Below are 25,531 nucleotides of genomic sequence, written 5' to 3'. Positions count from 1 at the left end.
AATGTAAAACATACATTACTCTACAAAATGTTATATAAATGAGAAAATTAGTTTCAATTGTRGTATATTTCATAACAAATTGATAGTTTACTTTGCACCTGTAAAAAYTGTTGTCAGTAGATGCAGCTGCTATAAATGAGCACCATGTTAGTAGAGTTTAGGTAATCCATCAAGAAATATACTATCATATTTTTACTTACTACAGGATGGATGTTCATATTTGGCTCAGAGTTGCTTACGTTAAACGCATTAAAGCATTTTAGCGACTAATTATACTTTTTCCTTTGATGTAGGCTTCGCAGATTTATTCTGCATTCTTCTATCATGATATTCAAGACTTGTCGGTCATTTTGCAGTCTTAATACAAAAAAAATACRTCCTCTACTTAGATGATATCTGATCAAGATCATTTACTGTGTTCCTTGTCCTCTGCTCTTATTGAAAACTTGTGGGTTTTTTTCTTGTTAAAGTAATCTGGGCTGAAGGCAGCAGCAATTCTTTACTACAGTATCTGTTAGAAAATCTTCTTAAGATAAAGGTAAGACTTTATTGATTGCAGTTAGAAGTCTTTGAAATATCCTAGTCAGACATTGCATACAAAACGAGCTCTACAAAATAAGACTAAGAAATGAGTCAAGAAGGTAGTATTAAAAAAGATTTATTATTATTGTTAAGCTGAACTGAGGGCTCAAGGTGTAGTAGATTTGGATACAGAAAAGAGTCTTTGATGGTGTGGAAGATTTGCTACTCTTTTGAACTGGAGCCTTAAACTCTTCTTTTTAATTAATTTAACTTAAAATATCTGCCCTTTGGAATATAAATATGTTAACTCTGAGTAAGAGTAGCTGGCAGTCATGCCTAACTTTTTTCCTATTTTTTTTTCTTTCTAGTAACTCAAATATGGCAGAAGCTCAGGCTGGATTGGGGGTCACTTTTATCCCAGAGTTTTCACCCTTGTTCTAATCCATTTGACTTCATGAAAGCAGAATTTACTCACAGCCTAATCTCTAACCCTACSTGTGTGTCTAAAAGTTTTAAACCTGTCTCTTACAGAGGATGTGTAATACTGTTTTGTGCYGAAGCTTTTAGTATTGTTTTCATTGAGCAATGACCTTGTTGGGCCCACTGATGGGCCCACAGTCTATCTCTACTGGAAGACCAAGATCTAGTTATAACATTCTTTCTTCAATGGGGCGAATGTTTTTTGAATTATTTTTTCAGGTGACTTTGCTGATTGGAAAACTGCTTTTTACAGAAGGTTGGAAGGATTGTGCTGTTGTGTTATTTCATCAAGAAGTTATTTGTTGTTGGAAACATTATTTAAAGTCTTAATCAAATGAGGAAATACCTCTGCTATTGCAGGACAAAGCCTCTTAACTTTTTTTTTCACTTCATCTTTTTGATGCTGAGTGGATTTTTTTTTTTTTTTTTTTAAGCCTCTTAACTTTTTTTTTCACTTCATCTTTTTGATGCTGAGTGGATTTTTTTTTTTTATTGAAGCAGTTCAGATTTTGCTCAGACCTCCTTCAAACATCTTCAGCTGCAGGTATGAATCTTTTTAAGGAGATCCTGCCTAGACTAAGGAATATGCTCTCAAGTGCTACAGATTCTGATGATCATACATTGCTTAACCTCATGCTGAAAGAAGATGTGATATCCAAGGAGTACTATCAAACCTTGCTCCATTAAAAAGACAGAGAGGACCTTGCAAGGAAGATATCTCTGACATTTGTGGAAAAATGGGATCTATACTTGAATGCTTTTATTCCCCTCTGTTTAAAACTATATGGCAGTAAGCCTCAAAACATCACAGATAATGAGCCAACAGGAAGCAAGTACATTTCTGGTAAATCTGCTTTCTTTCTCTTTTTTGCATTGTTAAACATTTACTTTTGTTTATGGCATTCTGAGATAGTATCACAGCACAGAGCAAAGTGCATCAGTGGAGAGCAAGTGGAGAAGAGTGCAGAATGTAGTGTAACTGCAACTAAACCCAAATCCACCTATACAGAGTAGCTATTGGATATCCATTTTCCTAGCCAGGCCATAGTAAGGTTTATTGTTTGCAGCCTTCTGAAGAACCAGAAATGCAATGTAGATTAAGGAGACCAGTCAGTTGTTCTTCTCTGACATACCAACCATTGATAGTCTGAGCAGCATTTGTTCATAGCACATCCTGGCAACTCATGTCAGGAAATCTCTCTTTTGCAAACACAGGTAGGAGGAATGTTYTCTACTGTAAGTTCCAGGTGTCTATAAGTGCAAATGCTGCAGGGTTTGAGAGATTGCTGCAAATTTAAGGATGGGAAGTATTTAATGACTTAAAAGGCTRAATTCAAGAGTTTTGAGATTCTTAGTGGGCAGCACAAGAGCAAATGCAAACACCTGATGATTCTGAGGCGATACACTCACTTGACTTTTAAGTCTGACACACCAAAGAATTTATATTGTATATGACTAGGAAAAGGATAGCTCTGGGACCTCCTATCTCATCCCTCCCATGTAAGGCTGCAGAACCCCATCTTAAATTACAGCATTCAGAATTACTTTTACAAAACTAAGCTACTATAAGAAACTGTTAAACAAAAATGAAAGAATACTTAACAGAATACTTTATTAGTCCTGTAAGACATATGGAAGGATCTTGGGCTAAAATGTATGGGGAGTAGACTTTTTTTCTTCTCATTAAAAAAAAAAAAAAAAAAAAAAGGCAGTATTCAGCCTCACTTGACAAGGCATTGCTGGAAGTAGAAGAGGAAATGCTGGGAAAAAATCTTAAGGATAATTCATGAGAGAAAAGAAATACTCAGCCAGAAGATTTTAGAGTTATTGCACAAATTAAAATGTAATGCCAAGAATTCATATTTTAAAAGTAGGTATACTAGTATTATTTATGCTGGGGATATACATAGTTTGGTTTCTATTTTTAATTAAACCCCTGAAGTGCTTGAAAAAATTTTCCCTCCTTGTCATTTTTGTAGTGGTAGCATCTAAAATCTCCATTCAAAGATCTTGATCCTGTCATGTGACGTGACTCTGCCACAAAGCTTGCATTTATTTGAGATATAACGGAAAGAAGTTGAAGTGCATCCAAAGAGCCATTAGTTTTCCTCCATCACACATTTGACTATTTTTGCTATTCCCTAGATTTTATAGTAAAAACATATGCTTGAAAAAGTGGTTTGGGAGACATTAATTCATCAGGAAATGACTCAAAATTATATTAGAGGCTTCAACTTCCTTTAAAACAAGTCATTTTCTAACTCTAGTTGTCAAATTTGTTGAATTTCAGCTTTGCATCTCATGGTTGTTGCACTCTGAAGAAGCCTTGCAAAGAGATACAGGAGAGTTGCAGGTTACTATCAGCAGATTTCTCCCTGTCTACTTCATAGTTTTGCTGCTATTTTTTATCACGATACAGATACGTAAAATCTCTTGGCAAAAATGTCCTAGCTTTTCCCACCTGGCAAGTGCCAAGAGTGCACTAATGGCATCAGTTTCACAGAGCTTCCAGTACTAATCAATAATTCTGTTTCCTCTTTCTGAAATAGGGTGGCATATCTTCATTTTGAATTAGCAAAAATTGAAGCACAGAAGCTGATGGTCACTTGAGGAGCTTAGAATGTTCTCAGCTGTCTCCCAGCCTCCTGGTTCCCACTCTTTTTTTTAACTCTGTCTCTCAGACCATCTCTGTAGACTAGTTCACTAGATGAACCATTAATCTGATTAGCTACAGCAATTCCTTTCTGCTGTTTCCAGCTGTGAGTGTTTTGCCAAAAGTGGACAGACACTATCTGCTATAGTTTCAGACTACAGTAAACAACCCTACTCTTTTATTGCCTAGACTTCCATTCTTGAAATATGGAGAGCATATCATGGAAATACAGGTTCAGAAGCTAATAAAAAAATCTGTGTTCAAGGATGGTAAACTTACGGGGTTGTGCTCCACATTCTAATGGTGTTAACAACAACCCCCTTAGCTTTTGTAGGAGTTTCCCTTACAATGATTTTATTATTGTCTCCTGTCCAAATAGGCAGAGTATTTGTCCTTGAAAACCTTTCATTAGTTTCTGCGCTGACTACTGTTATATAGAGATATTCCTTTTCTTCTAATGTGCATAGTGGAGATGTGTAAAACAGTGATGCTGTGGGACCCTGGAAAATTTTGACCTGTCTAAGAGTGGCTGATCCTCTAGATACCAAGCAGAGGCCCTGATTTATTCCAGGGTCTCTGCAGCTTATCTGACCACTTAAAAGGAAAAACTCAGAATGGACTAGAGTTAGAACTGACAGGAAGTGTTCTGAAACTAGAAACAGCCAAAAGTTCCTGTTGTATCAAGTGCCTCGTGATGGTCACAACAGGAGGAAGCCCAAGAACACAACTGCCTGCCTGGCTGGAGAGCCAGAAGAGAGATGGCTAGCRCTCTGCACCTCAGGCTGGACCTCGTATCTCTCTAAATATTGGGAACTGGTCAGCAGCTCCTAGGAAGGAAATATGGTGAGCATGTTTCCCATGGAACTGGGTGGAAGTAGCTACCCTCTGTAAAGGGAAAGGTGCTATGCAGGTCAGAGCTGCTTCGCTTACAGGATCTTAATGGGAGCCACAGCCTTGTACAGAAGCCAGTTATCACCAGCCAGCTTACCAAAAACTTGCCTTCCTGAAGCAGCAGGTCCTGAGTGCTACAGAGTTTGGCATATCCTACTTTCTTCCCTCCCCCTTCAAGCAGGGGTGGAGCTTTTGCTATAAGCTATAATATAGGCTATAAGCTAATGGAATTATACCACAAAAAGTATTTGCTCGTTTGACAGTATGTTCCCTTTCATGATTAGTTTCTAATTTGTRTAGGTCTATCTAATGATACCAACAGGGTTGCAAAGCCGCTGAAGCAGCTAGACRTCATGGTAGGAACACTTAATGATATAACTGATATTGAAATATATCTCTTTCTTATGCCAGATAGGAACTAGCAGGATAAAGGAAAAGCTGTATTTCAGTAGAAGTGCATTAAATGAACAAATACGATATGTTAAATTGTTGGTACATGCAAACACTAAACACCAGGTATAAGTCAGATAAGCTTTACAAGTTCCTCTTTTATCAGACCCAGTGCTTGTCATTTGGGGGTAATGACAAAACATACTTGCATAAGATACTGAACTAATTTTGGATTGGTAGGGTTCCTGAACATGTGAAAAAATACTTTCACTTCTGTTAGAGCAAACAGAGTTGCAAGGTAAGAGTGCTTGTGTGCTGCTTGCTTTATTCTTACTGATGCACTGCTTAAACATATGATTTTGGGACAGATTTGAGCTGAAATTCACAGGAAAGAAGAAAAGGAATTTTGGGGAGCGCCAAGGACTGTTACACCTACGCTCATCCAATTTCAGTTTCCAGCTGAGTTAACTGATCAGTCCCACAGTGAACACAGTAAGTAAAGTACCACAATAAATTAGTGACAAATTGCTGAAAAATGTAAGGGTGCTTGTACAGGGATTGTTAGGAGTGAGCTTCCTCTTGATTTTCCTCTCTGGAATTCCCCTGATTCTTTAGTTTTTCTGCTGCAGCTGCCCTGGATTGTTTTCTCCTTTGTGTTACTAGTTTCTATAACCACTAAGCAATGGTAGCAGCTCTGATGATCTCCTGCTACAGAATCCAGAGGGAAAGAAYAGGAACGATCCATTTTTTCCAGGTCAGTTTTTCCTTAATTTTTCAATGCAGTGCCTTTGTCATGATAAATCCATCTTATCTTACCTTTTCTGGATATTAATAAGTATGGCATGTCAGTATCCACCTTGGTATTGCTTGAAATATTGGTAAGATGAGTCTACTCTTAAGTTGGTAAAGTTTTGGAGAATTTTATTGTTTTTGTCTTGTGTTTAGCCAYGTTGCTTAGTAGAAAGCTTGCTGTAGTTCATTTTGGGTTTTGTGAGGAATATAAATTGGTTTTTACCCGAGTGTTGACTTTATGGAAAGTGAAACTGAGGAGCATTGGAAGAAGTTGTCTTATTTCCAGGTTCTTTTCTAGCTCTGGCAAGAAATTCTAGAATTTTATTTTCTCTTTCAGAAGGGCTGAGGTTCTGTCTCAGAGAAAGTCGCTGAATGCAGATGTAGTTTTCTGCTAAAAACTTATAGACAAAGTGTCTACAGTGCCACTGTATTCCATCATACTTGTAGGATGGGAGACCATGGCACAGTTGTGACACAAGAGGTGATACTGGATACAAGAATATGGATTCTGCTCTCAAAGGCTTTTACAACTCTGACACCTACAGGATAGTATGTTATTAATCTGCCTGAGCTCAACCAACTGAAGTGAGAGTAGTTACACTTCTTTAATCTCTTGTGCTGGTCATCATGTAGCTAGGTTCATTGAAAAACAGAAGAAAGATCCTTCTAGTTGATATTTACACTTTTTTTCTCTAATTTCTTTAAACACATCTAAAGGAGAATGTGGCAAGATATAGAACAGCTTTTTTGTTTCATCATCTGTTCTTCTTTTTTAGACTGTAAAGCCCATGGAAAATAACATCAATTGCACAGGCAAGAGATTTGTAGATGAAAGTAGTGTCTTCAGTGAAACCAGGTAGTCTAACTGGAAATAGGCTTTCAGATGTATTAGCCTTTTCAGAGATGAAAGAGAAACTGCAACTTTCAAAGCTAAATATAAATTGAGTGCTATTATTTAGAATTTAAGAATAATAAGGCCATTTCTGAAAGGAAAAGCTGGTAGGTACCTATGGAGCTGAAGGAGATTTAAGGCTTGGGGGAGAGGAAAGAGAGGTAATTGTAGCATGGCATGAGCTTCCTTCCTCTTTATTACCATCCAGATCGCAGAAAACACAGGGATAACAGCTTTATTCCAAAACAAATGCGTGGGGCAAAAACCCTGTCTTCTGATAAGTTTCTTGTGGGCTGTGAACAATGACACATAACAGAGGGAAGAGGAATAATAAGAGAGAAGATAAATTGAAAGATGTCTTTTCAGAAAAAAAAAAAAAGCTTGAAAGTCATGGTTGGTGGCATTGAAGTGTTTAATTCAGAGTACCATTGGAGAAGGGTTTATTAATCGAATTTTTTCATTGGACTCTGTATTTTAGAGTTTGATATAACCTGTTCCTCTGTCAGCTTATTTCACCCTAGCTAATCTCAAGGGTAGCACTTGGGAGTCCTGCATGTTTCAAGAACAGCATTTCTTCAGCAATCTCTGTGTTTGTATTTTTTTTAAACCTTCTGTCTTGATGTCAGTCCCATTCTCTTGTCCTTTTGTAATCGAAAGATAGAGAGCTGTACAGAGCAATAATGTTATGTCATTCTCCAGTTAAGAAATGTATGATTTGCATGGCACTACTTGTTGTTTGCTATGAATTATCCACAGCTTTCTAAACTGATGTGTGAATTAAATTGCAGGGGGTTTCCTCTGTTCCTAAAATGACTTCACTTTTTCATTTTCTTAGCCTCCATTCTCTTGTGGGAAGTCATTTTATCACTTGTCAGTTCAGATGTCAACAGCTTGAGGAAGGAAATCCCCTAGCAAATTGCCTCAAACATCTACCTTTTTTCTGGAGAAAACCTTACATTATTATCTTTGTATAAATCTTCTCCTTTATCTTACCTACCATTTGATTTTAGTTAGTAGCAAACTCCATTACTCAGTATATTCAACAAGTTGATCTTTTAAAAAGTAAAAATATTGTTAAATCAAATTATTGGAGCCAGATGATAATCATAACTATCCCTCTTATCTTTAAAAATATAAAAAGTTCAACTCTCAAAAYTTGTGTGTGATTTAAGTGAACATCTGCTATTTCTTTTATGGATTCTCTGTCTTGATATGGTGATGTTTAGTATTTCTTTAACTACTTTTCTGGTAGTTTTTAATTTATACTGTTTTGATTGAATTCTAAAAGAGCACTGAACAAAATGCTGAAAGCCTGCAAGTGAGTTATTTTGTTGGCTATATATGCAGAATACAGGACTAACCAATAAAGAAGGACTGGTTAGAGATGTGAAGGTTGGGGGCAGCCTTGGCTGCCGTGACCATGAGATGATGGAGTTCAGGATCCTGCATGGAGGAAGCAAGGCAGTAAGCAAGATTGCAACCCTGGACTTCAGAAGAGCAGACTTTGGGCTCTTCAGAGACCTACTTGGAGGAATCCAATGGGTTAAGGCCCTAGAAGGAAGAGGGGGGTCCAGGAGAGCTGGCTAGTATTCAAGCATCACTTCCTCCAAGTTCAAGAGCTGTGCATCCCAAGGAAAAAGAAGCTCAGCAAAGGGGGCAGGAGACATGCATGGATGAGCAAAGAGCTCCTGGCGAAACTCCAACAGAAGAGGAAAGCACACAGAATGTGGAAAAGGGGACAGGCTGCTTGGGGAGATTATAAGAACACTATCAGAGTATGCAGGGATGTGATGAGGAAGACTAAGGCCCATCTGGAATTAAATCAGGCAAGAGATGTCAAGGACAACAAGAAGGGATTCTTCAAATACATCAGTAGCAAGAGGAAGAGTAGGCAAAATGTGGGCCTGCTGCTGAATGGGGTGGGGGTCCTGGTGACAAAGAGTACAGAGAAAACGGAGTCACTGAATGCCTTCTTTGCTTCAGTCTTTACTGCTAAGGGCAGCCCTCAAGAATACCAGAGCCTGGAGATGGGAGAGARAGCCTGGAGAAAGGAAGACTTTCCTTTGGTYGAGGAGGATAGGATTAGAGATCTTCGAGGCAAACTTGATGTTCACAGATCCATGGGCCCTGATGGGATGCACCCAAAAGTACTGAGGGAGATGGCGGATGTTGTTGCTAGGCTGCTCTCCATCATCTTTGAAAGGTCATGGAGAACTGGAGAGGTGCCTGAGGACTGAAAGAAAGCCAGTGTGACTTCAGTCTTCAAAAAGGGCAACAAGGGGAGGACCCAGGCAACTATAGGCCCGTCAGCSTCACCTCCATCCCTGGAAAGGTGATGGAACAGCTCATCCTSGCTGTTAKCTCCAAGCAWAAGGAGCAAAAGAAGGTGATCAGGAGWAGCCAGTGTGGATTCMCCAAGGGGAAATCCTGCTTRACCAATCTGATAGCCTTCTATGATGGAATGRCTGGCTGGGCAGATGAGAGGAGAGTAGTGGACATTGTGTCCCTTGACTTCAGCAAGGCTTTTGACACTGTCTCCCATAACATCCTCCTAGAGAAGCTCTGGAAGTGGGGTTGAATGWGTGGACAGTGAGGTGGATTGAGAACTGGCTGAAAGGCAGAGCTCAGAGGGTCGTCATCAGTAGTGCAGAATCTAGTTGGAAGCCTGTGGCTAGTGGCGTCCCCCAGGGCTCAGTGCTGGGTCCCATCCTGTTCAACTTTTTCATCAGTGACCTGGATGAGGGGACGGAGTGCCTCCTCAGCAAGTTTGCYGACGATACCAAGCTGGGAGGAGTGGCTGACACACCTGAGGGCTGTGCTGCCATTCAGAGAGACCTGGACAGGCTGGAGAGCTGGGCGGAGAGGAACCTCCTGAGGTTCAACAAGGGCAAATGCAGGGTCCTGCACCAAGGGAGGAATAACTCCAGGCACCAGTACAAGTTGGGGGCCGACCTTCTGGAGAGCAGCTCTGCAGAGGAGGACCTGGGAGTGCTGGTGGATGACAAGTTGACCATGAGCCAGCAATGTGCCCTTGTGGCCCAAAAGGCCAATGGCCTCCTGGGGTGCATTGGGAAGAGTGTTGCCAGCAGGTTGAGGGAGGTGATCCTGCCCCTCTACTCAGCCCTGGGGAGGCCACATCTGGWGTACATCATCTGGGCTCCCCAGTCCAAGAGAGACACGGAGCTACTGGAGAGAGTCCAGCATAGGGCTGCAAGGATGATCAGAGGGCTGGAGCATCTGCCCTGTGAGGCACGGCTGTGARAGCTGGGCCTCTTCAGCCTGGGGAAGAGAAGGCTGAGGGGGGATCTGATCAGTGTGTACAAGTACCTGAAGGGAAGGTGTCAAGGGGACAGGGACAAACTCTTTTCAGTGGTGCCATGTGACAGGGCAAGAGGCAATGAGCACAAATTGAAGCACAGGAAGTTCCGCCTGACCGCGAGGGGGAATTTCTTCMCTGTGAGAGTGACGGAGCACTGGAACGGGTTGCCCAGAGAGGTTGTGGAGTCTCCTTCTCTGGAGATCTCCAAGGCCCTCCTGGATGCAACCCTGTCTAACATGCTCTAGGTGACSCTGCTTGAGCAGGGAGGTTGGACTAGATGATCTCCAGAGGTCCCTTCCAACCTTACCCATTCTGTGATTCTCAAACAAATGCTTCCTGAAGGCAAGTCTTGCCATAGCAGGTATGCACTGAGGTATAATGCGGTAATACAGAGGGAACACAGGTCTAATGAATGCCGCAATGGAGCTGGAGTAAAAGGTAATGAGGAAAGGAGGTGTTATTTAAAAATAATAATAAAATWTTTTTTTTACTTTCTTAGCTAGAGAAAGCTAATCTAAGCTTAGCTTAGAAAGAGGGTGAGTTCAGGGCCATTCATACTGGTGAAGCAAAAAGAACAGGTAATAAGGTTTTTCATTCTTGAAGGAGAGGCAATCTTCATTCTTCATGAGGTAGAAGGCTGCATTTCTCTTACACTTGATTCCTGGGTTATAAGACTTTTACTTTTTATTTTTCAGTATTCTAGTTGGACTTTGCACCAGCCAGGCTTCCTCTTGGCTGCTTCCTGACTTTTCTTGACTGTTATAACTCATAACATTTTGAATTATTTATGCCATTCAAAGAAAGGTTTAAAATAATGAAATCTCTTACAACGATGACTTAACTAAAACAGTATTTCTGTAAAGGCTAAGTAGGCCAGCTTTAGTTTCTTTCCATCGGGCTTGTCTATTTGTGGGGCTGTTGTCATCAAGCAGTTTACTGATCCCTGAGCTTGAAAGGAGTGATGCATTTATCTACTTTGCATTTCCTTTAGAACTTCTCTCCRCTTACTTCACTGTCCCCAATCCAAGAACTGTACTGAATCGAGGTAATGCTTCAACATCGTTTTTGGCAAAATCTGGATGCTTGAAATTCTGAAAGGCCCTGACTGTGTTTGGATTTTTATGTTAATTCAGCAGAGGAAGTGGCAAACCAAGACCTTACAACAAATTGAAAGTTTAATCCAATATGTTTATAATCTCATTCTTGGTTCTCATGAAAGTTGGTCAACTTCTGCTTTCCATTTAGAGCAGAGTGGGCAATAATCTCAAATTTTGTGATGTTGGTAATGTGACAAGGCCACACAAAAAGGCCACATGAAAAAGGAGAACTGCCTGAGTATGGGTTATTCTTACAGGTGGGGCCTCACTGAGTGCACCAGCTCTTCCAAGTTTTGGCCCTAGACTCTGGTGTCTTCTGCTGCAGAATGCAGAGAGAGGGTCTGCCTCCAGGCTGCTGAAGGGATAATTGCATATTGGGCTGTAAGAGAAATGAGTATTAGTTTAGAACAAAGTAGTATGTAGTAGTGTTAGCAGGTTTGCCCTTCTGCTTTACTCAGAGCTGCAATGTTAGCTGTTTTTCTTCAAGTTACAGGCAAACTTGATACCACAGCAAGTTGTTCCACATTTTCACACCTTGGGAAAATAGACATGTGCAACCAGGGACAACAGTGACATTCTATTGAAGGCAGAATATTGAAGAGAATATATTACAGCTGTCCTTCATTGCAAAACACAATTTTGGCAAGCTAAAACTTTTCATGGTTGTGATATGTGGTCAAGTATTTGAACAGGTTGTGGACTAGAAAATTTGCCAGTTTGCTCATTTCATGCTGGCATCTGAATATTGTGGTGGGTTAAATGACTTTGACTGGACTGGTGATACATCCATATCAGTGATCTGTGAACACTGAGAAGCCAATATTTGTTTTATTCCAAGACATGGAATATTGAGGCAGAATGTGTGAGCTTYCCTATTCCTATAGGAATAGCTGGAAGGAAACACAAGAGTTTTAAAATAGTGTGGAGGAAGAGATAGTGGAAGTGTTCTACCTCTCACTGTCTGTCTTGTGCTGATGGGATGTCTCCTAATGCTTTCCAGGGCTCAGGAGTTTGGGATGTGCCCTCCCAACCTGAAGCTGAAATTGTCATGACAGAACAGTATGGGATTCTTCTTCCATCACTGCAGTCTTCTTGTTCCTCAGTGCCTTTTTGGATCTGTGCTTGTACCTTCTATATCCRGATGAATTTACAGGAGTTGCAATTTATTCAGTTTTTTACCAGTTACTTTTGGCCCAGATAGTCTGTGTAGTATCCTCTTCCCCCAAACGGAGTGAAAAATAATTTTTGCTGTTGCTGAACTTAGAMAAATCTTATCACAAGCTGCATCTGGCTCCATAAGTTTAAGCAATTTAGGATTATAAATCAGCTCAAGACTTGTTAAACAACAYCAGTTTCATAGTCTTAAGATCTCAATGCCTTGTAGTCCACAAAAGCTAAAGTGCTGGGCTTGTGGAAATTCTTGTTTACAAAAGCTTGTGATTTTGTCATACCTCATAAATAACATGCTCTGTTGCCCTGTTCATTGTTTTGTGATGTAATTTCAGACAGCAAGAGACAAATCATGGATTCAGCATTTGTGTCTGAAAATGGCTATCTTGATTTGCTGCACAGTGATATTGATCCATTGCATCTGTATACTCTCTTTGACCATACATCATCTGAAAATGAAGAAAGTGACTTCTCTGCAGGTTAGTAGTACTCTTAAAAACTGCTTGATCTGTTTAGCCATCATTCTGTAAGTCATTACTATCTCTTGATGAAGTAGCCATTTGTGGTCACTGAACTAAGCTCAATGGATACTTGGTGTTATGATGTAATAACKTTGTGTCTATCTAGATATAAAATAGGGACTGGTTCCAGGTGCCATCATCTACTTAAAACTGTGTACATATTTAAAGCTTGCTGCACAGTGGATATAGTGAAACATACTGTACATATTACCCATTAATTTGTGAGGTGATATGTAGTGTCTTTGGTTTGCATGTCATTCCTGTAAGTAGTATTTGCCAGTGTTCCTATCCTAGGCTAATCAGACATAACTTTCAACACTTTCATAGTTTCAAGCCAAAAGCTTTGCAAAACATGAGCCTGCAGTGAAGCCGAACCATTGCAATCGAACTAGCATTTTGTTTCCTTCTGAGATCTAAGGCACCAACACAATGGACTTCCATTAGCAGATGCTATTTTACAGCTTTTGAGGGCATGGACCAATGATTTCATAGACAGAAGAGAAAGCAGAAGGGTGGAGTGGAAACATGATGCTTTACATATCAGTTCCTACAACTAAGCAAGTGAAGAGTTCAGCCCTAGCCCTCAGACTTTCTGCTCCTGAATCTCTGTGAAAGTGTGGAGGTTAACTTGCAGGAACAGACACCATGTAGTAGGTAATTGTTAGCTACTTAGAATTTCTGCCCTTCCTTGGCTTTTCTAGGGAGAGTGAAGGACAGCATAAAAGCATGCAGGCATATCTGTGCTGCTGACTGCATTGTGAAACAACAGCTGAGCTTATATTAAGCAACGTAGCTGGGCTGCAGATTGAGGGTGGCAATGAAAGGAGAAGAACAGAAGTTAATGTATGACAGATATGAAGTCCTGCAGCTCTGCGCCAGATAGGCATAAAATGTTACCAAATCAGAATGATACCATTTTACATTCTTATTACTTTCATGAGTGACCARTGTCAACAACTACATGTACAAATCAGTAGAGACCTGAGCTCCAGAATCTGTAATCATCTTTGTGATTCGTTACTTCCTTATTTAAGCTTTGCTCTCTCTGCTTCTGTTACTAGTGTCTGCAGGAGTGTGCCTTCTGCACTACCATGGCCTCACTTGCTCAGGGACTGAAGTTAGAATGAATTAGAGATCAAAGACTGACTCTTAACACATCAGAGCTGCTTCACTTATTTGAATACTTTTGAGCCTTAGTAATGTGTGACAAGACATAGGTAAATGAACCAGTGCCAGAGCATGGCCCATCACATGGAACTTTTGACATACGTGTTGTTAAACAGTTGATGTGGTCCCTGGCACACTTTTGTCTGTGACTGACTAGCATTTTCCCAGGCAATACCTAGGTGCAATTCAGAGATTAGCATGGACTTAGCACCATTTCCAACAGGGAATTTGGATAGTAGCGCCATATTCTGGAGAGTTGGAAAGTTTAATTTTATGGATGGGTCTGAACTGTGCCAGTAGGCATCAGCATCAGAGAACAGATTCTGGAACTGTTTAGTTTACTAGGAGCCATGAAGCCTCAGAGTTTAGCAAAAGGTGAGTATTGATTTCTGGACAACTGTAAGTTACTGTCAATTCAGTTCAGTTCTTAGATAGCCAACATTCAGTGCAGAGCCAAAGCCTTATATGAAAGTAATAATTCTACCTTTTCAGGATGTCCTGCTTTTTGTTTTTCTTTTCCTTAGCTATAGTATTCAATGAGCAAATTTTCACTCCTTAATTCTAGATCCTGAAATTGATACCAGCAGTTACGATCAGTTCAATAACATGGATTTCCTTTGTACAATGGAAAATGATGAAAATGGGGATGAATTGTATCTCTATTCCAACACAAGAGAAGCTTATGCTAGAATAGGTATGAAAGCTTTTTTTTTTTTTTTTNGGGGGAGGGTATTGGCATCTTAACATGATCATTATTTTCTGCTCACTTCTTACAATTCTATGTTCACTTTAAAGCAGTAGTGTCTGCTCAAAAGTGGCCTATTGCTCATGGAYATTATATCTAACCATGCCACCCAAACCTATGCATCTCATTGTGGGGAAACAGATGAACAACAGTTTGTGGTTGTCAGGGGGGGAAAATCTCTCTATTAATGGCCCTTTCTGCTTAACACTTCCTGTCTTAACTTCTCCTTTCTAGTGTTCTGTATTTCCTGAACAACAATTACAGGTTTTACAAGAAAAAATATATTATTTTAACTCCTCAGTTTCACTGAGACTGCAGAATTCTGTTAATGAGAGTAAACTTGTGATAGTTTCTACTGTGTAATTTACTATGCAGTTTACTGTATTCCTTTTTTTGTTCTTGCTAGCTGAATTAGCAGAATATGTGCTCAAAGATCAGCAGGAGAAGCAGGTGGAAGACACTTTTGGTAAGATTTATGTGGCAAAGATTAGTTTTTTCCATGACAGTGATCTGACTAACATCTGCTGTGTACTTCATCCCCACAATTTGAATGCGAGTAAGGTTTCTATACATCTGATATCTTCTTTTTCTACTTTGGAACTATGTCTTGCCAAATTTTGAGGATTTTCTGTATTTTTGCAGGTTCAGAAKTGGCAGTTGTATTTCTGACCATGTTGCTGATTACTTCAGCATGGCTCCATAGTGTATGCACAGCCCTACTGTCTAGTGCAGGATATGCCCTCACGTAGCATCAGACTTTTTCTGAGCGTGTGCCTGTGTTCATTAAGTCTGACCCATCTAGAGGACTTAGCATGCATATAAACCTCGTTCGTGCACAGGTTATTTCTGTTCATGATGCACAGAGCTGCCTAAGAAGGCATGCTAGGTTTTACTTCACTCCCTGACCAATGTTGCAGTGGTACAATATGCACACAGTGAATTATTTCTTCATTGCAGTGCTTGCCCAGAGAGAAYTGATCTGCTTTATACAAAAGCATTGTTTTTCTATTGATACATAAGCAGATGTTTATTATTTCAAAATGCATGTGTATAAATATGTGGCTGCTGTGGAATTCATAGATTGAGAAAGACTTGCAGAATTTCGGTGTATCCTGTTTTATGCATGAGAAAAATAACTTGGAATGATTAACCAAGGTTCAGTCCTTAACTAAGATAATTAATTCCAGTTACAAGTTTCCATGTCTTTTTCTGATGCTTTTCAGTGCTCCCTGGTATATTTAGCGTTTTGAGTCTTTGCACCTAATGGCAAAATTACCATTGAGTTTAGAGGAAGTACATAGTATTAGTACTTAAGCATTTGACAGTAGAAGAATGATACAGATAATTTAAGAAGTTCTTACAACACAAAATACTCCAATGGTAAGATCCTTTTAGAACCCTTTACTCTGCTGCTTAAAGGAATGAATCATTTTCATATATAAAATGATTGAGTAACTTTACTAGTACTGAGATCACACAAACCCTTTGATTCACCTGAGATACAGTCCAAAAGCTGGATGTTTTGCCCTCTTTGCTCATGATTAGGGTCTTGAGAAGTACTTGCATTTTAGTAGCAACTAATATCATGACAGCAGATGAATCTCTTGCAGTCTAGAAACTAACATAAGGTGACAGTGTGTGCTGCCAGTGTTCTGTGGGCTAAGTCATATAGATTTCAATATATGTTTTACAGTATGTTTTCTGCTTTCATCTTTTGTTTGTAGCGTGTATCATCATTGCTGCCTGTGAGTGTATGTCTCTTGCTTTTGCCTCTCCCTATAACTTTTCTAGGAGAACAGAGGTTGACATTTGGCAATTTTTAATGCTTTTTAGCAGGGAACCTTATTTTGGATGAAATGGCTAATGAAAACACTGAGAAATTTACTGATGTGAAAATGCAGAAATGTCACAAACGAAGTGAGTGAAAAACCGTGAGTAACTTGACAGCCTGTGCTGTTTGGATTCTAAAYATGCATTAAGATCTTTGTTTTCTAAAGCAGCCTCAATGTATTTTTCATGTAGTTCTTCACTGACATAAGCAGATGTGCTTCCTCTGACTCGAAAAGTGTTCTGCACATTTAAATCAGCGGTGATCTTGCTCRTTCTTTGTGGACTGGAAGGGTCTACAACCCCCCCCCCCCAATGCATATCTTTTACAGTTTTCAGTTTGTTGTTGTGTTATATGACACTTAGCATATTTCTTCACTTTTTCATCATCCATGTGACAGTTTTAACTTTGCTTTCAGCATATCTGAAACTTAGCAAGTGTTAGCTGAATGTTGCTGTTAAAGAGAATCAATAGCAAGAGCAAAAAGCTTTGATTACTGTCACAAAAATCCACAATCTTGTTGAAAGTTCACAGTCATAGTAAAAYATTATGGGGCTATTCACATTCATTTTTAATAAATATGAATTCTGCAGTTATGAAATAGCTGAATTGGAGCAGCTAGCACTCCCTTCTACTTAAAAAAAGTGGAAACTATCCACAGCTAAAATTACCAAACTAGATTCAGTTTGTGTCACTTACCATCATCTTTCTTTCCATCAGCCTTCTTAGGGTCTTCAGAGAGTTGCTCTGATGTTTCAGAACCCAAATACAAGAAAATTGGTGAGTTACTGGGTGAATAGGAAAAGACTGTTGAATGTATATTGTCTTGTGTTCCAACGTCCCTTCCTCTGTTAGATGTTACAGCCTTGCCTTCTAGGGAAAGTCTGCTCTCACAGATTTGATAAAATAGTGTAAAAGTGAATTTTCATGTTTAAATGCTTTGACCAGAGTAGAAATCACTGCAGAATCACATTATTTGTATTATGCATCTCAGTCTAATTGATGATGTAACAAATCTATGGTCTCTTATCAGTAGCTATGGAACTGGGCAGATTGGACTGATTACATGGAGGCCTGGAAACAGCTGGGATCCTTGTGCTTTGAAAACACAAGTACCTGCCAAGTGAGAGGAAAACTAATTTCCTTAGCATCAGCAGAGGCACAGTTGAACTTTTCTAAATCCATCTGAGAGCAGAAAGCAGGCTAGTTGGGAACTAGGATTGTGCCAAATTTTGTACTTTATATAATGTGCATCCTTTGTTTATGGTGAGTTATTTGACTCTGAGCAAAACAGGATCAAAACCAGGAAGTACCAAACTGTGGCCTAAGTGTGATATCTTCCAAAAATTCAGTAAAATAGCATAGTAAAAATAATAACTGCAAAGAGAAGGCTTCTTGACCCAGCCCATGCTATACCAAAGCGAATACTGGAAGAAAAGGAAATTTCTTGGTGCTGAGCAGACTTAATTAATACCTGCTATTTCAAATAATTAGTTATTTAGGCTGAAGAATAAGATATTGCAAAATTTTTAATAAACTTTATTTGTTCTAATTCCAATTTCTTTTTCATCCAGTAATTCGCAAACAGCAGCTAGATAACTAAATTTGCAATAATATTACTATATTTGGAATAGTAGAGCAAAACTAATGGTCGAATTTTGTTCACCAAAAGGAAGTTCTGATCCAAGTAATGGGCTGTGTAGCCACCTTCTCTGGATCATGTTGTATAGCAGAGGGCGTGTGTAGTACTCTGGCAAAGGATAATAACAAAGACAATCCAACACCTTTGCCTGTAAATCTATGCTGGAAGTGAACCAAAAAGCAGTGGGTAATTTGGAAGTCTTGAAGTATCTGGTGCTGGCAGACACAGAACAAAGTAGTAGCAGAAATTTTGTCCTCGCTGCGGAGACTCGGATATGGCTGATTGAGTTGCAAGCGTTGCATCATCAAACAATTTCTTGGTGTCAGTCTGTTCTGAGGTGCTTGCTAGCTGCTTGTACAAACCATGTGATATCTGATTGTGAGCAAAAGATGTCAAAGAATGGTAAATTTCACTCAGACATGCAGTATTTATACATTTTTCTCTCTTCTGGATCTATACTCTGTGCATTTAGACTCTGTCCTGTGTGTTTTGCCTTATGTTAATGGACTYTTTTTAGTTGTCAACAACTGATGGTCATGAAAAGCTGGTAATCACTTGTATTTTGTACTTATTGCCCTTTTTAAGAGGTTTTGTTTAGTGGATTTTGTGGTCTTCATATGACTCCATGAATTGTGGTTTGCAAACTCAAGATTTGCCCAGAAGCTGCAAGAGAGAATAAGTAGCCCACTTCTGGAAGCCAGGAGCGTTAAAAACAGGCAAGTAATTATTCTACACTCCATTCCAGGGTCTTCAACATGTTTGATTCCGGAGTATCCGCCTGTCACCGCAAAAGGGAGCCAAGAGAATACAGATTTTGCAGCTCCTCCTCAGCAGATAATTAATTTTCTTATTGAAAATGGCACATCAAATGTTATAATATATCCAGGTAGGAACCATAATCTTTTGTTCACATAAATAGGCAGAAAGTACTGGAAAATCAGTACTGTCAACAAGATACTAAGTTCCCTCATCACAGTCACTGGTAGCTGTGGTACCCTGAAAATTACCATTTTTTTGTTTCATTTCCAGTGCTGACTCCTTCCACTGAAACATTGATTCCCTCAAGTTTTCCAGTTAGTTTATGTGGTAAGCGTAAAGTGATTTTTTTGTATGTAGAGTTCTTTGGATGGGAGAGGGAGCATATTGCCTGTTCTCAAAGCCAATTCTATTCTCCRGGCTTTACTCGTGTTGATATTATTCAGGGGGGRAAAATAAAATAAAAAATAAAAAAGAATGACATTTCCTACTCTGTATTAGTCACTGGCTGCTTAGTCTAGTCCAAAATATGAGGTAGATAAGATTGTAGAGCAACACCTTTCACTACACCTTAGCAACCAATCCACTGTGTTTGCTGTGAAGTCCAGTTTCTCAAGTCTTGTCTGGTTAAAACAATTACAAAAATCCAGTGTGTTCAAGCATCATCTGAACGAGAAATCATACTGGTACTGGGTTGGCCTGAGCACCTTAAACGCTCAGAGATCTAGCTAGGAGCTAGATTGCAGTCAGCTTGCATGGAAGCCCCAAAACCAAAACAAACTCTTTCCTATGTAACTTTAACAACACAATAACTTTAAGCAATTCAGAAGCCTAATATACAGAAGGGCTTATAAAGAAATCAGAGCTTTAGTAAGGCTAGAAGAGTCCCGTCTGTGGTAGCAGACTTTCCTTGGGCTTTTTTCTTCCAAACCCCAGAGAGCTGTTAGGCCAGACAGTTGTGCAGTGGATGTTCAGTTCCTAGTCACTATGTACCCTAATTAAAGCTGCCTGCAGTTTAGTACAAGTGTGTTGTTGCCCTCTGGTGGCTAATACCACCCAAAATAGCAAAATTTTGAAGTGAAGATTAATAGGCAAATACCCCTAGGTTTGGGGAAATATTTTTAAATGGTATACTGTGCAGATCTAGGGAGATGAACTTGGTTTTCCACATCTCTGCTGAGTAGGGGACTATTGATGATGTTGATTTTATAACATCTCTATCAATTTAAATTCTGTCCTGAACCTGCAAAGTCTTTCYTACCAAAAGTTTTGTCAAAACTGATACTTTCTCACTAATAGACTGTTTATAGAAAATACGTGTTCTCTGGAAAAATTCTCATTTTTTTGTGGATAGCAGGCACTGCTTGTCTGACCAAGTGCAAAGGTCTGCACCAGTTGGAAAAGAAACAGGCAAAAAGGAAGAAAATTGGACAATTACAGTACTTTGTAATRAAGAGTAATAGATAAATTCTATTACCACTATGGTCAAGATTTTACATGTCACTTATTTGTGACTCTTATATTTAACACCTAGTTACAAGTGCAGAATAACAAAAGGAAACTATTACTTYTGGTGACATTAAAAAGTTTGACATGTGAACATGGATTTATGCAACACTGACATTTGAAAAGAACAGTGGATGTCACTCTTTTACGCTATGTTTTCTGCTTCATGACAGCTGTCATCTTGTAGCTATACTGACTACAACAGTTTGTATCAGCTAAAGTGTACTTTTATTTTTGAACTTTTTTCATCTTACTCTTGTAAAATAGGTAAATATTTCTTTTTCTAGACAGCACATGGTTTGCATTGCAATGAACTTAAACATTTGGATTAGAAACTGTTAATAAAGCTGAATCAGTGACCATCTTTCTCAAGTATATTATTGTGTTTCTGCAGGCTTAGAAGTGTTCAAAGAATTGCAGGTTCCTATAGTTTCTTCTGAAGAACCTTTCAAGAGACCAAGTGAGTTTAGATCTCTTGAACTTAAAACTTTGACTATTTATAGCTAATTTTACTGTGTTTATTCTCAATACATAAAAGCTACCTGTAGAAAATGTCCTTCATGACAATTTGTGAAGCTGTTCCAAGTGCCCTGAGCACAATTCCTGTTGTTAAAATGTCATACTTGTCCACCTGTAGACATCACTCTATTATCTACCTGAGAGGTGTAACATASTTAGCTGTTTATATCAGATACATAGATACCTCCAAAGTGATTTAGGTCTTATGTGTAAAGGCGTCTATTTTGCCCGCACTCTTAAGTACCTCAAGTTGAATGGGATGAATCCAGACCTACATGCTTCCTGCAAACTGATGTATTTTGGCTTTATTACAATTATAAACACCTGGAATCAGTTCTGAAAACTTTGGGCTGGTTTCTTCAATATGAATGTCTTTTTTGTTTCTCTAGGGCCAGTGGAAGCTTTTTGTACATCACTTATGGATTATTTCCGAGACATGTGCAAATTTGTGACCATGGAGCGTGAAGTAGCTCTTGACCATCTGTTTATTGATGGGACTCTTGTTCAAGGCCAAATTGAAACCAAGAGTGGGAAGAATACTGTGAAAGTAATGGAAAAGGAGCTGATGACTTGTAATCTGCAAGGGAAGGAAAAGGCAGCCCTTGAAAGAAGCCAAATATTTCAAATCTCAGGAGGTAAAGAATTAGAGACTAAAGTGATTGTGGTGTTAGGAAAAGCAGGAATGGGAAAAAGCATTCTTGTTCAGAAGATCTGCCAGGACTGGTCCAATGGAGAGTTTTCTCTGTTTGAATTTGTCTTTTGGTTTGAGTGCAAACAGATAAGCATGCCTGAGAAGCGATACAGCTTGAAGGATCTACTTCTTGAGTTTTTTGTAAAACCGCAAGAGGGAAGCAATGAGGTCTTTGAATACATACTACAAAATCCTGCTAAAGTCCTTCTGGTTTTTGATGGCTTTGAAGGGCTGCATGATAATGAGAATTTTCCTCRTTTCTCAGACAGCAAGCCTGACAAAGAAGTGTACAGTATAAAGGAGCTACTTTCAGGCCTCATCCAAAAAAAGATACTGAATGGCTGTACGTTACTAATTACAGCAAGACCTAAAGACAAGGTGAGCCAGTATGTGTCCAAAGTGGATAAAACTGTTGAAATAGTAGGATTCTCCCCTCAGCAGAGAGAATTATTCATAACCAAATATTTTGAAGGATTACCCTATTGTGATAAAGCACTGAAATTAATCAAAGATTGTCAGTACCTGTTCAGTCATTGTTACAGCCCTGTTATGTGTAGATTTGTTTGTTTTCTCTGTGAGACAGTACTTGAAATGGGAGACAAAGACCTTCCTTCAACTCTTACTACACTCTTCCTGAAATTTATTCGGCAAAAGCTAACATCTATGCAACGAGATGTTACCCCCGTGCAAAATCAAGAGAATCTTGCTATGCTAGCCCGTATAGCCTGGTATCTTGGAGAAAAGCACCAAAGTGCCATGAAAAGTTACCTTCTTCCTTCTAAGGAAGTTAAAGAATTTGCTCGGAAATGTGGATTCATCCTGCCTTTTGCTTTCCCCAAACATTCAGATACTGGAGAAGAAGAATTCGGGAGCCCATTCTCCAGTTTTGCCATTCAGAATTTCTTAGGTGCACTTCACCTTATCTTAGCAGAGGAGATCAAGGATAAAAGCCTAACAAAGTACCTGTCTTTTCCATCCAAGAAGAAAAAGCCTTTTAACTGGTTAGACTTAGTGCCTCGATTTTTGACTGGATTGTTGTTCCTCCAGGATGACCCCAACTTCTGCTTTTTTTCAAACAAGGATGTAAAACAATCAACCAAAAAGCAGAAAACTCTCTTGAAATATGTTAGAAGACTGCAGATAAATGACTTATGTCCGGAGAGGTTGCTGGAGCTTTTCCATTGTATTTTTGAAACACAAAACAACTATCTTTTGCAACATGTAGCCCTAAGACTCAAGCCAGAGCTGTCTTTTCTGGGTGTTGCTCTTACACCACCTGATGTCTATGTGCTGTACTCTGTTTTAAAACTGTCAAGAAAAGAATTTTCCTTGGATTTGCAGAACAGCAGCATTGATATGCAAGGGCTAAAAGACTTGGTTGGCTTAAAGAATGTGGCATCATTCAGGTTGGTCCTTCTTTGTAGATAGTAGCATCAGTCATAGGACTGTATGTAAAAGACACTTTCGTGCAACARCAGCAGTCATATCTGTTGATTTTGTATGTTTTGTCACTTTACAGGGCTTCCCTCAGAGATACAGTCAGGCTGTGGAAGTCTTTAGAACAGACAAAAGAATATGAACTGCTAAGAATGTCAACAGAGAAATTTGTTCTTGATCCCTTTAAGGCAAAGACGATGAAGGACATCAGTGACCTTTCTGACCTTGTACAGATGCAGAAGATGATGATCAGCTGGTAGGCTCATCTATGATCAAAAGCCCTCACAATGTATTAGTGAATTAAGAAAGTGGAGGTTCAGTGACAGTCCTGGGGCATGGAGTCCTCTGTTTTATCCAAAGGAGAAGTAAACTGAGGCAACACAAGTTCTTGTGTCATCTCGTGTTCTGCTACTCTGAGGTGGAGCAATAGTCATGACAGGGAGGAGGACTGATAGGCCCGTGCAGAATATTTCTCAAAACTGCCAATAAAGAAGTCAATGCTAATTTTTTCCACACTTTTTTTTTTTTTTTTTTGAATCTCTGAGTATGTTATCTTCTAATTGCTTTCAGTTACATAACTTGTGCTAACTGATTTTTTCCCCCTATAGCACCTAGGCTATAAATATGAGGTTTTTTTGCATGACTCCAGTCAGTGCTTTAGGTCAGAGGGTAAAGGCATGTGTTACATGGTCAACAAGCCCTGTGTTCCATCCTTGCTGATGATGTGGCTAGGGGACTGGTTACAATTAGCAGCATGCATGAATGAAGTATTTTATATTCTTTTGAAATCAAAATGAATCCACTTTGACACAGATTATTTTGATTCAAATAAACACAGAATACTTGCTTTAGAAGAATGTATTTTTAAGTTGTATTGAAAAAAAGGGCTGACAGCTGCTCCATGAAAGGTAATTATTGGATTGGAATCAATCCAATGAAGAAAAATTGGAACAGAAGTTGTTCTGAAGTTTCCTAGATTCCTAGAAGTTTCCTAGTAAATGGTTTATTTCTTGTAAATTTTAACTAATTTTTTTTATAAAGTACTGTTCTGGTTTCTAAAATATTTCTTGTATCTTCATTCTATTGTGATTTATTTAGTGTGCAAGATGTATCTGATTGGAATAGCTATGAAATTCCTGCCATCAAAAACCTCAGAAAAATAGAATTTGCGTAAGTGTTATGCCTCTCTATTGATACATGTTTACATTTAAGACTAAGTAGAGTCATGTATATTGGCCACAATTGTTGAATTCACAGAAAGGTAGTCTATTGAAGCCTAGTTAAAGGAGAAACAATATGTAAAACCCATTCATTTGTTTTGCCAATCTGAACTGGAATTACTAACTTCTAATTAGAACTTGAAAATGTCATTTCTAGCCCCCACAGTGATGCATATCATCATTAACACCAGATGCAGATCTCATCCCATAGAATATATAATATTGTGATCGTAGTCCAATTACTTGTGAAATAATTTTTCCCCAGATATGTTTCACTTTCCTATCTGAGATTACCAAGAGTATAATGCTTAGTTGAGAAATGTAAAAAAAGAAAAAAAGAAAAAAAAAAAAGAGAGAGAGAGAGAGAGAACAAAAATACAGGAATCTAGAACAAATGAGAGTAGTCAAATGCATATACCACTTTCTCAGGGCAGAGGGTTCTGCCCTGTTTGACCTTAGCCTTTTGGTGTCCCCTTCTGGAGACTTGAAAGCAGAAATTGTACCCACCAGCCTGCTGGGGCAGGGAATTCTTGCTTATTCAAGAGTGTAAACTAGCTTCTACTGGGGRCTGTAGGACAAGGGCATAATAAATTTATAACTTTTGCTTTTTGAGTGCGTGAAAAGAGACACAACTGCTGTGTGTCTGTCTATCTATATTTTCTTCCAGGCTGGGTCAAGTATGTGGCCTTCAGGGATTCCTAAAACTTGTGGAAATTCTTGCAGCATTTCCATCACTTCAGCATTTAGAGTGAGTAATTCTAAAGCTTAACCATGCTAATATTGCTYCTCAGTAGCCCTTGATGATAGGGGAGCTCATGTACCCGAGAAGCGTTTTATTTGCAATAGGACTGCTTGTTTTGGTGAACAAACTGAACAAAATATTCAGTGACTAGAACAACAGACTAACAGGTAAGATTCATCAGGTCTCTTGCTGATGCCAGTTAAGCTATTTCCTTCATTTGGTATTCCTTCAGTTGCTTCCACCTCTGTTAGTACTTGTGGGAGAGGTTTAATGCAGTGGCCTCTCTTGGTGCTCCCTCTTGCTGCAATGGCACTGACTGGCATTGCCTACTTACTTCTTTTTCTTCATGCAAGTTCTATAACCGCCTGAGTCACTGGCCTCTCCATGCTAAGGTCTCAGAGATCCCTGTAAAGTCTGTCCCCTGAGAGAACAGGCTAGCTCCTGAGCCATGAGCAGTATTAAATGATGGGGTTAACTTGGGTGCATGTGCCTGTGCTGTGTAATGCATCCTCCAGGGTCAACAGGCATCTTGAACTTCTGGCAACGCATGC

General features: G+C 39.2%; 1 protein-coding gene across 1 annotated transcript in view; it reads left to right on the top strand.

Annotated features, from left to right (window-relative positions):
• Positions 1–5,228: 5,228 nt before the first annotated feature.
• Positions 5,229–25,531, top strand: part of CIITA (class II major histocompatibility complex transactivator) — a 28,683-nt gene continuing 8,380 nt past the window's right edge. Inside the window, exons 1-14 of the mRNA XM_085303217.1 lie at positions 5,229–5,428; positions 5,600–5,690; positions 12,542–12,685; positions 14,460–14,588; positions 15,046–15,105; positions 16,473–16,556; positions 17,188–17,247; positions 18,855–18,995; positions 19,139–19,195; positions 20,766–20,831; positions 21,280–22,987; positions 23,101–23,274; positions 24,117–24,188; positions 24,906–24,986. Coding sequence (XP_085159343.1) covers positions 12,559–12,685; positions 14,460–14,588; positions 15,046–15,105; positions 16,473–16,556; positions 17,188–17,247; positions 18,855–18,995; positions 19,139–19,195; positions 20,766–20,831; positions 21,280–22,987; positions 23,101–23,274; positions 24,117–24,188; positions 24,906–24,986 — 2,759 coding nt within the window. The 5' untranslated portion in view covers positions 5,229–5,428; positions 5,600–5,690; positions 12,542–12,558. The remainder of the gene's footprint in view (positions 5,429–5,599; positions 5,691–12,541; positions 12,686–14,459; positions 14,589–15,045; positions 15,106–16,472; positions 16,557–17,187; positions 17,248–18,854; positions 18,996–19,138; positions 19,196–20,765; positions 20,832–21,279; positions 22,988–23,100; positions 23,275–24,116; positions 24,189–24,905; positions 24,987–25,531) is intronic.

Source organism: Rhea americana, unplaced genomic scaffold, assembly GCF_003343005.1.
Source record: "Rhea americana isolate MKP2758 unplaced genomic scaffold, rheAme1 scaffold_10, whole genome shotgun sequence".
In the NCBI taxonomy this organism is placed as follows: domain Eukaryota; kingdom Metazoa; phylum Chordata; class Aves; order Rheiformes; family Rheidae; genus Rhea; species Rhea americana.
This window is presented reverse-complemented; position numbering and strand designations above follow the sequence as displayed.